Below are 14075 nucleotides of genomic sequence, written 5' to 3' on the forward strand. Positions count from 1 at the left end.
CACCAAAGCCTGCATTTATTTGATTAAAAATACAGTAAAAACAGTAATCTAACAGATCTAACAGTTTCTATTTGAATATATTTTATGTAATGTATTCCTTAAGCTGGAATTTTCGGCATCATTACTCCAGTCTTCAGTCACATGACTTCAGTTTTCAGAATCATTCTAATATGCTGATTTGGTGCTCAAGAAACATTTCTTATTATTTTCCATGTATCAGTGTTGTTGTGCCGCTTAATATTTTTGTGGAAATTTGTTGAATTCATATTTTCATATTCATATTTTTGCAAATTTTTTCTTATTTTTAATACCAGAAATTAGATAAAACAACACAAAATAACTATATCGTGGTATGTATTGTTATCGTGAAACCAAATTTCTCTTATTATGAAATAAGAATTTGGTCATATCGCCCACTCCTACTGTGACTTTTGATCTATTCAATGCATCCTTGCCGAATAAGTGTGATCATTTCTTTAAAACAAAAATTACCCTGAACAGGATAGTATAAATTATTTCAAATGGATAATAAAATGCATAATACATGAATTTTGACAAAAAAAAAAAAAAACATGAATTATTAAATGAAACCTTTCTCTCCAGAATGATATCTTGCTGGGTAAAATGTGCCAGTAGTTGTGGCTAAACTAACAGTAAGCTTTGCCTCCAAATGCAGGAAGTACTATTACATTTTGAAGTGGGGCCAACATTTCTTCAAAGAATCCGAGGGAGCTCTGACAAAAAGAAACCCGTCGTTCCAAGAAAACGATCAAGGATCCCCCCCCAAAAAAGTTATATATACACTGAAGAAGCTCCTTCAGCCTTAAAGTTTGGGGAACTTCAAGAAAGCAGCAGCAACATCTTATATTTCCCTGCAGCACTGACGGTTAATACTGCATGTTGAATAATAATGTGCTTGTTCACCCGGTCCATATAATAATGCGCATTATTAAATAACTAATTTATGTTTGTATTATTTATTTGAAATATAAAACATGAACATATTCCCTAATGGCTCAATATGGCATGTCGTGTCCCTGGACCACTTTTTTTTAAAGTCATATTTCTATGGTCTTGCATTATAAATGCTAATAATTTTTATCAGACAGGTTTTATCTCTATCCTCCTTCTCCCTTGATGATAGTACCAAAGTACTTTTTAAATAAATTCCCCACTCTCCCCTGTTTAGTGAGCAATCTCATAAACATTGTGATCATCCCCCATTAAAGGAAGTGCTGTAATTACTGAATGTCTGGTGTCTACCCTGGAGCAAATGACAGTCAGCGTGTAATTCACAGTGACCAACCAATCAAGGAATTTACAAGTATTTTTCCTTTCCAACAGTCATATACGATGCTGTGGGCGTTCTCATCTTACCTGAACCTGAACATACCAGCATATTAAAAATTACACCTTCACTAACCTAATCTGGTCTCAAATACTCGCCGCACAAGCATCCACCCCACGTCTAATTTCCGAGCAACTTGCAATTTAAATTTCATAATCATGTTCAATCAAAGGTGTCATGTAGTTATTATTTTCACCCAGCCTTAGTTAGAATATTAATGTAACTAATAAAAACAAAACATGTCAAACAAAAATTCCCTTGTCTTGTCAGCGAATTATTTTCCTATTGTTGAAAAATAATGAAGGCATGAGTCAGAGAACACCTTCCACTATCCATTAAAAACATTTCCTGACAGCAGATGGCAGAGTGAGTTTCCATCTTAAAATCATTACGAATAAAGGACCGCAAGGTTACCACAAAGAAACCCCTGTGAAAGATGTTATTCTGTGCAATTTCACTGAGAATCACTCTCTCCCTGTGGGCAGATTACAATCCATCCACACTAGGATGAGCAGTAAATGCATAGCTGCTCTTTCTCAGAGCATCTTTATGTGATAAATCTCCATATCCTGAGGCCAGAATCCAGAAATATCATCAAGAGAAAACGTATGGCTGTAGAAATTACGAGCCGACTTCATAAGTCATGTGCACAATATGTTTTTGATGTGACTGCAGATTGTCTACAACAAAAAACAATTAAAGGGATAGTTCACCCGAAAATGAAAATTCTTTCATTATTTACTTAAAACTGTATAAAAGAGTCATATGAGAGTAACTCGAGATGCACCGATACTACATTTCTTCGTAGATTCCGATAGCAGATTACTCTATCAATAGCAATGATATCTGACGATCCCAATACAGATATCCGATTTTCTTAAGGAAAAAAACTGAAATGTAAACTCAGTTGCATATAAACACTTGTCTTCATGACAATTTTATTCAGTAAATAAGCTCCTCTCTAAGTGTTTTTATAGAAAACGAACAAACTGTACATTGGATAACTTTCCTGAGGCAATTGCAACGTTACATATTGTTCACAAGCTGCTTTAGCCACATCTTTCTGTGGTTTTAAAGACTGATTGAGCAATTACATGAGACATGATACATTCCGGTAAATTGTACTGTATCTTTCCACATATCTTCTGATGTTCATGCATGTTTTTCATGTTATCACTTGTATTAAAAAGGAAGTGATGACTCACACTGAACTGATGTGCTAAAACGATCTGTCCCGTCATATTTATTGTTTCAATTATGTGATAAAATGAACCGAATTTGAAAGCTGAGACTTTGTTTCTTATCAGAAGTAACAAAGCTCTTTGCGATTAATGGATGGGAGGTGCGCTACAAATAATGTTTGGAGCATGGAAAAAACGCAGACCTGGCAATAGCCTGTTTAACGTCACTATTTTTTTAAATGTTAGGGTGTTATTGTTGCATTAACTTAGAAAGCCCTAAATTTAACACAAGAGACATTTTCTGTTCCACAGTATAAGTTGCAGTCTGACACGTTTTCCCGTCCCCTTTGTGTTGACAGGATATAATCAGCCCTGATCATCAGCCATTTTAAAACAATTGGCCGATGGCCAATAGAAAAAAGAATTGCTTTTATTCCCTATAGAGTAACCATTGGAGTGTCTATCATGCTCCAAAATCATTATTTGCATTAAAATATAAATAACAAATTAATAAATATTTAATTTCCAAAAAAATCAGCTTCACAGAAGGTGAACTGAAAATAAATCAGTTCTCTAAATTCATATTCAAATGCAAGAACCTGCACAGTGAACTGCTGTAATGATAAAGGACATCAGACTTTACTAAGAAGCTGTTCAAGGCTGAGGAAGGACATTCTCTTGCAGGAAATTGAGGCAATCTCCTCCCCTGGCATTCATGCAAATACACAAATAAGCTTCAACATGCATATCCGATTTAATCAGCCGGGCACCTAATTACTGTTCAGATTAAACTGCCATTAGATATTAACTCACCAGTGGCAAAGTGTTAATAAGATTGAGCATTGTGATGCATACTTTAGATGGCTGTACCCTCACAGTCATATGGCACGTATTTCTGATAAACCTGTCTAACATGAGCTCGGTGTGATTAGTCATCTTAAATTCTCCTCGGCACAACGCGATAAGTCTGAACCAAACTGACCTCAAGCATTTCAATACACAAGCTGTCCTACATGTTCATCTGATTTGGCAGCCCATGAATATTTCCCCTTGAAAACTCATTATAGTTCAAAAATTAGCACAAGGAGAATAGAACAAACCAGAAATAATACAGTCATATTTGAAAAGCCTGTAGGTCTAATGATGCTGGAACAATTCCTTTTCTCTGTGATGGCAGCTGCTGTTTGAGACGTTTATGAGACGAGCTCAGCTGGAGCAAACAGATGGTCCAATAGTTCCTGGTTTTGGCTAAATTTATATCAGATGTCACATTGATGAACTCAGAGATGCAAGGAATAATGTAAATCAGCTCAAACAGTTTGCTGCATGAAAGAAGGGAGGAATACATTTTACCTTCTCGCATCTATTGTGGTACTCTGCATAAAAGATTTCCAGTTGTCAGCAGAAAGCAAGCACTAAAATCCTCAAATGCTTACAGGTCATGGGGTTAGCTGCATCAAAATGTGCATGAAAAACCATGTCAAAATGTCTGTTTGCATAATTAATGCACAGACACCATTATGCAGCCTAAAATATGAGGGTAAGAGTAAAACTTCATGTTATGGACAAGGCCAAAGAGGAATCATTCTATTCACCACTTGCAAAATGGGCTTACATTAAAACTTGGCAGCCTATGCAGTAGAATAGTAGTAGTGTTTGTTTTTTTAATCAGTGCTGCCTGACTAGAGAAAACAGAGCAAAGGGCTGTCGTCTTCCCTTTTGCCAAATAGGTTAGAAAATTCAACACCCATAACGCACTGGGCATGTTGCCGTCCAAGGCCACTCCCACCAGTTTACTATGGACCCGCTTGACCAGAGTCAAGTACTGCCTTGCTTTAGTAGGAAATACTACTTAGCAAATTTAGTTATAATGGTGTGGAAATGTATTGCTCCCAAGTGCAAGAATTTAAAGAATAAACGTTTAGCGGGAGTGAGTTACTTTTGGTTTCCAGTGAAAGATCCAGTGCGTTGTCGGCAGAGGGCTAAAGGCAGCAAAGAATTGTAAATATGGAGAGAACACTGCGACGGGAAATCTGAAAAACCTCAACAAAAGTCAACATTTCAAACTGGATGACTACAAACACTGTTTTATGCCTCCCGAAGCAAAACGCCATTGCAAACAGGTTCTGTTAATAACCCTCTGTTGATCCGACTGTCTGTGGGTGGGGATACAAAAATGCGAAAGTATAATCTGTAGTTTTCACGAAAGACTTGGAACTGTCAAAAGTCTGGACTATTAAACGTGAATTTCTTGTTCACAGAACACAGAACGAGTAAACATTGTTCATTTACATACGCTACCGACATTGTTACAATAAAAAAATTGGTTTCAAACATTATTAATTTGCTAAATTATAAGTATAGCGAAGTATAGTTACAAAATACACTAAATAAAAGTGCACTGAATAATTGTTTAAGTAACTGGTAACACTTACAATTACAAGAAGGTTAAATGTGTTAACATTGATGCAATAGGTCTCACAAACTTGCAATGAATAACAATTCTTTTAAAGTATTAATCTAGGTTAATCTTAATTTAATACAATAATGCAAATTTAACATTTCAAGTAGTATAAATTAACATTAATGTATTATGAACAAACCGAATTAACAAAGAAGAGTATGTTTATAAATATAAACATTAACCTAGATCGATAAATGCTGTAAAAAGTTGTTTAGTCCATGATACATAATGCATTAACAAATGGTAATGAATTGAATCTTATTGTGTTCCCAATCAATAATAAGCAAATGGTGGAACTGATCAAGCTAAAAATGAAAAAATAACAAATATAACAAAATAAGGATATGCTGACCCAGGAAGATCTGCATGTAATAAAATTTGCCCCCATGTACTTTCTGTTTGTGGCTTTATTGTTCACAATTCATCAGTAAATGTTATTCCAAAGAAAGTCTTCATAATCTTTATTCAAAATGTCATTCCTTCTTCCTTTGAAACTCCTCCTCCTGGCAATTCCTGATAGATCAAATCAACCCACTTTTTCTTTTATTGAATATCTTGTTTTTCTCTGAAAACTAGATTGCGAACAGCAATTCACACTGACTTTAACTTTAATTTAAAATTAAAACTATGGTGGCACACAAATCACTTTTTTAATTTTGTCTGCAGTTTGACACGGCTATAATGCAACAAAACTGTCAAGCTTATTAATCTACAATTAGTTACGCAGAAGAAGACAACAAACACAAAAGTTCTGGCTCCCAAACGCTTCTCAAGTGCAAAAACTTGCCGGCAGCCATCACCTCTTCAGTCTGGCTGCTAGGTTAACAAGAAACGGTTCGATTAACCACGATAACCATCATGCATGTTGAAGAGCTTAAGTCATCACGCTGAGAGGCACATTAGCATAGGCCAGGTACAAGCAGCGCTTTATTTTACTCTTCATCTCCTCATGCTTTTTTAAAAGCAGGGCCTGGGGACAAGCAGAACGTCCGGCCCCGCTTTGATAAGAGCAGAAGCGCCAAGCTGCTTCTCTGATGAGCGCAGGTCTGTTCGAGCGCAGAGCGTTCCTGCAGGGCCTCAGCATGGTATAGGCCTCTGAAGTCCAGCTTCATCTGAATAATGTCAGATAAGCAGCTGCTACTCACCAGAAAGCAACTGTTGAATTGGTTCCTTGTACTGCCTACAATATGTTGCCCTTTACTTCACCCTCACTGTATAGCTGTCATTGCACAAGACGAACACAAAGTCAATGATGCTACAGGGAGAAAACAGCCAAGGCATAAGCACGGCAAGTTTAAGGGCTTGTTCGTACTAGATGGTATAAGAGTGAGAACATGCCGGGGGCAAGACTTCAACCCACACAAACAATGCAAAGAAGAAACATATTTGAAACCGTATATTACCAATATTTTGTAAATTTTACTGGCTACTCTGCCGCCATCTACTGGTTATAGTGGTAATTTCAAGTATTTTTTATTTTTAAACAAAAGTGTTTGTTTGCCATCTTGAAACTTTTAGGTTTTCAAATGGGGACAATCTTTGAAGGATGAACAAATAATGTTTTTGGTCATCACAAAACATTTAACATTTAAATGTGATCATATTTAGAGCTTTGAAGTGCTGGAAAAAGTAGTGTTGAAAGCCCTTGAAAAGTGCATGAATTTCACCCTCAAAAGTTTGTATGAATATTCTACCACAATATCATGGTTAGAGTTAGCATTGCTACATCCATGGTATATGGAACCATGGTGAATGTTGGTGATTTGTGGACTGAAAAGACTTCTATAATTTGTTTGTTCATGGCACAATGTTTCTGTTTCTACATTCTGTTTGATCTGATATATATGGTTTTTAACAGAGAATTCTGCGCTGAATTTGGATATTTCTCTCTAGATCTTGCAACGATGCTATTGATTCGGTGAAAAATTTAAATGCTTTATCACTGGATCTCCCAGCCTGTGTTGTAGTGACGGTGTCGCGTGATCGAGTAACCTGTTCTGAGCTAATATTGTCTAATATTGGTCTAATAATGGTCTGCACTGCACAGCACAGCTCAAACGAGTAGCGCGGTTTCGTTCTGCTTTTGTTTAGTTTGCCATTTGATATTTCTCATATCCAACAGAAATGGCAAACAAAAGAGTTTTTGATGTCTTTATTCACTTATCCTGCATTGTGCTTTTTATTCAAGATCGAGTCTCACTGAGATAACGGCCAGAGTAATGATGGGCAAATGTTTTCCACCCCCTGCCCTTTTACTCGCCTGTCTGTATCTCTCTCTCGGGTAGCGCGGCAGGACCAGAATCACAAATTAGTGTCGCCGTCACACTCTGACTGTCAGAGGAGATCTTGAGGTCCACCATAACCAAGAGCCAGAACACCCGCTCTGTCGCCAGAGGGGAGCATCTATGGAGTGTCAGAGGATGGCTTGACAGTAAATGAAAAATAACCACAGGCAATAGAAGCCATCGCTGTCCAGGTGCTCCCACTGAGGTATCTGGCGTACACCTGCTCAGCCTCTCTATTTTTAAGGCACAACGCCGGTGCAATAATGGACACGGCTTGAGCCGAGAGTTATGAGGTCCCTGTTTAACCTGCAGGCGATGATTAAAATGTTCATTAACACCGTTCATTAACAGGTGATCAGGTACGTCATCCCCCTTGCCGAAGACCACCTGGCCCCACCTACGCGACCCGCTCATCTCCACTCTGCTGTGAACGCACCACCTCTGATTAATAAAGACCAAGCTCTCTCACACACAACGGGGATCCGCATTAGTCCAAGTAAACACAATAACCCACACACGGCTGCACACTCATCTACACCTTTCCACCAAAGCGGAGGCGCGAACAACAAAACGGCTTCGCTTCCAGAGCCCAACAGGGACGAGTAAATACAATCCGCCGTGTAATGAATTCGAAACATGAAATTATTAACGCTTTTCTGGCTGCACTAGTGAAGAATGGCCTTCATTGACTCATTAACTGTGGCTGTCATCGCAGAGAGGCGAAAGCGCGGCACGTTTATTCATTTTTAAATAGCACCCTGATCCATTTCCTGAACTAAGATTAATTTAGCGTGTCAGAGGCTCAAACAAATTAATGCATTATAAGTCGAGGAGGGCTGATGAAGCAATGAATCCAACACAGTTTGAATGCCAAAATCTTGTACCATAGTGAATATGGGATACATCCAAATAGTTTGAGTGTATAATACATGCGCTGAAATTTTATTTTTGATTAAATAAAATAAAAAATAAATCCCTAAACACTAAAATCAATTATTTCAATTGTTTCACAACATTACAATGTACAGTATGAAAAATGGATATTCATTTAACAGTGTTAATAAATTAGTGTTTTTTAAGATTAACTTCAAGTGAACGTTAGAAGTCTCATATGCTCACCAAGGCTGCCTCACCATTTATTTGATAAAAAATACAGTAAAAACAGTAATCCTATGAACTATTACTATTACAATTTAAAATCATTTTTTCTATTAGAATATATTTTGAAATATAATTTACTTTTGTGATGGCAAAGCTGAATTTTCAGCAGCCATTACTCCAGTCCTCAGTGTCGCATGATACCTCAGAAATCATTCTTATGAAATGTTCTGAGAATCAAATCAGCATATATTATTATCGAAAAAATAAACAATTGCGCAGCTTAATATTTTTGTGGAAACTGTGATACATTTTGTCAAGAATCTTTGATGAACGAAGTTCAAAACACATCATAAATGTCATTACTGTCATTTTTAGTCATCGTCCTTGCTAAAATGAAAAAAAATGTATTTCTTTAAAAACGTAAGGGTGGGCAAACCACACATACCAAGGGCAAAAGTCTTTCATATGGGATGTTATGTTAAAAAAAACTAGACTAACTGAATAGAAAAGTACTTTTCTGAGAATGTGCAAACTTTTGGCTAATCTAGATAAACTAGTTGACCTTGCCAATCGACTAGTTGGTTGTTCTAGTTGGTTGGACTAGTTGGTCCACTTCAAAACAAATCCAGCAAGTTCTCAGTTCACACTACACAGATACAGATTTATCTATTGTAACAAGCTGCATAACTACCATTCATCGTCTGAGACAAATGTAGTGTTCTCTCAGCTCGGGTTATCCCAGAACTGATGACTCTCCCTTTGACCCATATTTCTGAAAAAAAAAAAGAGAGAGAGAAAAAACCCCAGCTGCTTTTGCTCTCTTTGCAGCCTCTGCAAGTGACAAGACTCTTAACCTCCCTCATTTGCATGATTTCCTGTTCACTTCCAATGCTTAATAAAAGGATATTTGATATGGGAATGAAAAAGATTCTTCAATTTCACATTTTGGTGGAGCGAGGCGTTTATCTAATTGCATGCTTTAATCCAACACTAGCAAAACCGTAATAGCAGTTCAACTTTGGGGATGACACAAGGAATTCTTTTTAAACATATCACGATCTCAGAAGCGTGGGTTCACGAAAGATCACATCGGGAGCACACTATCATTAAAGCAAAACTTTCAAAAGAGCTCATATCGTGTGTGCACAGTCTGACAGGACATGAAAAAGGCTCGTATTGCACGCTTGTATATCAATTTGATGTGTCCCAACCATCCTTTTCAGTTGCTGTTCAACATCAAAGTCAGAGTACAGTTACGGACACATCATTAGCCCAGAAGACATGGAGGGTTGAATCATTTAAGCCCTGTTCTACAACCTAGTGAGCTGCCTCGCTGTCTACAGCCTACATAGGCAGCATCCGTCACGGAACCTCATACATGCGTGCCTACAAACAATGTTACACATTAAAGACTTGACTCACAGAAGATTTAAATAGAGTTTGAGGTTAGCATGATGCTAAGCTACGATAGCACAATTCAAACAAAACCAAAAATAAATGTTTAAATATTTTTATATATATATATAAACGAATTGTTTTATTTAAATTTAATTACATTTAATTATCACAAAATATCACATTCATTTACACTGATTTATTTTAAATTGATACTCGTAAATAAATAAAACGTTTATTTATACTGGCATTTCTTGTCTGCCATCTTGGATTTATCTTTTCACTTGAGCTGGTCATTCTGGGAGTCCATTCCCTGTGAAGGATACATAAAATGTCCGCCGTAAAATGTGGCTAAAACTGTGTAAAATTTGGTTAAAGGAGGCAGTACAATTACTATGCCTAACCTTCAAGTTGGGAGCATATCTTTCATGCTTTAAAATTCTGCCTCCACAGGGTTTTCAAATGGAGCATTAGACTACATGTGGTGGCCTCCATTTTTCTAGTTTTTATTTCTTGCAACAATGGAGAGAGAGCGAGAAAGCCAGGGAGAAAGCAAATGGGGAAATTTGCATCAACAGTGCTGCCTGGTGCATCCAACAAGGAGCCATAATAGACCCGGCACACAGCATGATCCAGCCGTATAAAACTCTTTATTTGACATTCGTTTGGGGTTTCTCTGAGGCTCAATCCTCTGTAGAACCGCTCTTCCACACACAGATCTGACTGATACTGTAATAGCACGACGCAATGCGAGCTGGGAGAGCTGCAACTGCTGATCAGTGAAGAGGAGCGTGTTTGCCAAATCCATTAAAAAGATGCAAAGCGCAATCTTAAAGGTTCACAACCAATAGTTGCTGGGTGTACATCACCCAGTTAGCTGGATTTATCGGAGGGCTGAGACGCAAACAACCCACACAGGAATTTTGATAAACTCTTCTCATTTCACCTCCTGTAAGGCATACTTTTATTTTGCATATAAGAGCTGTGCAACCACACTAAACTTACTGCATGGAAATATCTTACAATGTTCATCTGATGCAATCTGTTGATTGAATGATGTAGAGATAATTGAAATTCCCACCATATCGCAGAAAAACTGTGAAATTATAGACACAGGCTGTTCAAACATATGACAGCATCCCACTGAGGGATATGTCATTCATCACACACATGCTTAATAGTCTGCAGTAACGAAGGAACAGCTACAATGCAATATTTCAATAAAAGTTTTATTTTATTTTAATTAGACATGTTTTTGGGCTCCTTATAAACCCTCCAGGAGCTTAGAATGTCTGCAGATCCAACGCATCACTGCACAGATAACGACGTTTTTTAACATAAAATATAATTAACAGTCCTTTTCTCAACAAAATATTTCACGTTAATGTGTTTGACTTTGATAAGGTGATTTTATCTGGCAACAAGTTTTAAAGTTTTTAAAAGCCTTTAAAAAAGAATTACCAATTAATCAAAAATGGCTGCATGTTACAGAATCTTAGGAGGTGATCTTTTTTTTTAAAAACATGCTATAGTATGAGAACATTGACTTACCGTCATTGCCTTGGCTGCCTTCCCTTTTCAGCATTTGGACAGCTCCAACATACTTCTTCAGCTGAACCTTCAGAACCTCATTCTCTCTATAAAAATAAAAATACAAAATTGCACATAGAAGCTGATTTGTTAGACAAAAAACAAACTTTTAAATTATCATGAAGTGAAACACAATTAGCAGGCTCTCAGAGAGAAAAATCATGTGGATATATTTCAGACTAAAGAAAGGCAAAGCTAAACATACTATCAATTAAAATATGTTTAATTCTTAAAGGTAAGGAATGCAATTTCAGAGAGCCTAGCAATAGCGAGCTAGCTTTGAAAGCATGATATCCCACCCTCCCGTCAGAGCGTCTCCAAAGCCACGCCTCCTTCAAAACACATGAACGCGCAAAGCAGAGTCTGCGAAGCGTCACGAAATGAGAGGCGGCATTAAATTACCTCATGTCTCAAACCACATAACATTACAATAATGAATGCAAACAACTTACAGAGCTCCTTCTTGTACCACCTGACTGCTGCAGATTCATTTCGCCGTTGATAAAGTTGCCAGAGAAACGAATAAACAAGTCTGAGGACTTGAACAGCTCCGGGCAGAAAGTCACAGGTTGCCATCTCGTAAATTACTGTTACAAAATGGTGTGAACGCAGCCTAAGCTCGTTGTTTTGGTTCAAGAGGAACCGTAAAAGTTCTCTTCTGTACCTGAGCCAAAAGTGGGCATTTTTGGGGATACTTCAAGTATAGGAAATAAATATTTATCACAGGCCATTTCATTATGCATGATCTTAGCAAAAAAAAGCAATTTTACAGAAGTGGAAATCTGAGTCGGTGCCCATATTTGAGAGTTGGCTCAGAGACCTAAGTAATGTGTTACCCCTCGAAGAGCTGAGATATAAATGAGCAAATAGACCAAAGACATTTGTAAAAATGTGGAACCCAATAAAATCCTTACTTAATCTTGATTCATAACTTAAGGACTCAAGGAAAGGTGTGCGCTCTGTGTGCTTCGACTAGTCTTAGATACTGCCTGTTATCTTAACAAGGAACTGTAGTGCTTCCGACAATCAGGTTAATAAAGTTGGTTACCGCCTTTTTTTTTTTTTTTGTTAGTGTTAAATTTACTGGGAACAAGAATTATCCTTAGAGATAAAAGTTAAGTGTCATTTGCAATTTTCTCCCATTCATATATTCTTTTTACCCACTTAGCTAACTCGTTTTTCATTGACGGCTATGAACATATGGTATGAGTATGCAAGTACGTGTGGCCATGCAGGTGTATGAGTATAAATGTGTTTGAATGGGTATATGGGGTGTGTAAATGCACATAGATGTATAATTATGTAGGTATATATAGTTTCTTTAAATATAGGTGTATATACACATGTATGATATGTATACGTATGTATATATTATTACTATGCATCATCAAGGTAATTTTATTCATTCATTTTTGTGTATTTTATTTTTCCTCATGTTTATATACAGCGGGGAAAATAAGTAATGAACACGTCATCATTTTTCTCAGTAAATAAATTTCCAAAGGTGCTATTGACATGAAATTTTCACCAGATGTTGGTAACAACCCAAGTAAGCCATACATACAAAGAAACAAACAAAAATAAGTTCAGAAATTAAGTTATGTGTAATAATGTGAAATGACACAGGGAAAAAGTATTGAACACATGAAGAAAGGGAGACGCAAAAAGGGCATTGAAAGCCAAGACAACTGCTGAAAACTTACAGTAATTAAAAAGCAATCCAGTAGGCCTGTCGCGATAGTCGATAAGTCAATTAATCACACGATAAAAAAAAATGAGCTCGATAATTTTTCCGGCCGCGATAATTCCATTTGCATGCTTGTTTGTTTTCCTCGTCTCTCTCTCTCTCTCTCTATCAGAGAGACTGGATGACGACTCTCGGTTCTTTAGCGTATAGGAGGAGTGAACTCTCTTGTCAGTGGCATGGTCTTTGTATGGGGAGGCGGCGCGCGGCGCTTGTCAGTCACATGGTCTTTGTGTGGGAAAGCGCCGGCGGGACTGTTTGCGGCGACTGCCGGGAGAGAGAGAAGACGGTAGTTGTGAGTTGCGACAGCGAGCCCGATCACATGAAAATGCGTATCTATACCACGAATGTTATTTCTCGTGCCATTTATACGCCAAAAATAGTTTTTGCGTGCATATGATACGCTCTTTATGGCGTGTAATACGCACGCACTCCTCACCCCTAATCCTAACCAAGTATTTTCAGTGCGTAGCATACACACGTAATAAAGAGCGTCTCCGTCTTCCCGACAGTACACAATCACTTGACAAAGTAACAGGAGGACAAAGTAACAGGAGTAACAGTGCAAAATTGTGCGATATGGCTTGTTAAGGCTTTTTTTGTTTTGTTTACAAAGGTCCTAACTGTCAGTTTTGCCTGTTATGGAATGTTTCACTATTTATGCCTAATGTCTAAAGCCTAATGTTTAGGCTAATATTTTTTGAAGTGCAATTTTGTTTACATCCATTTTATTTATTAACAGACATTTATTTTGTTAACAGACACTAAGAGTCCATTGCTTATATTGTTTTTGGTTGTTTTGTTCATTTTTTTGGATATTTAAAATGTTTTCCGTTTTCAATGTTTAATATTCTTTAGAAATAAAAGTTTATAGATCGTTGAAAAGTTGTACCTGCATTATTATGCCATTATAATTATATTAAATGAAAATGGTCTCAGAACGACAATATTATCGTTTATCGCGATA

General features: G+C 37.2%; 1 protein-coding gene across 3 annotated transcripts in view; it reads right to left on the bottom strand.

Moving 5' to 3' along the window:
• LOC311306097 (sorting nexin-29-like) overlaps nt 1-14075 on the bottom strand; it is a 117605-nt gene that overhangs the window by 69211 nt on the left and 34319 nt on the right. For all 3 annotated transcript variants that reach the window (XM_084434281.1, XM_084434282.1, XM_084434283.1), the window contains one exon: nt 11326-11411. In XM_084434281.1, coding sequence (XP_084290407.1) covers nt 11326-11411 — 86 coding nt within the window. The remainder of the gene's footprint in view (nt 1-11325; nt 11412-14075) is intronic.

This window comes from Rutilus rutilus (assembly GCF_951802725.1).
Source record: "Rutilus rutilus genome assembly, chromosome: 16".
In the NCBI taxonomy this organism is placed as follows: Eukaryota; Metazoa; Chordata; class Actinopteri; order Cypriniformes; family Leuciscidae; genus Rutilus; species Rutilus rutilus.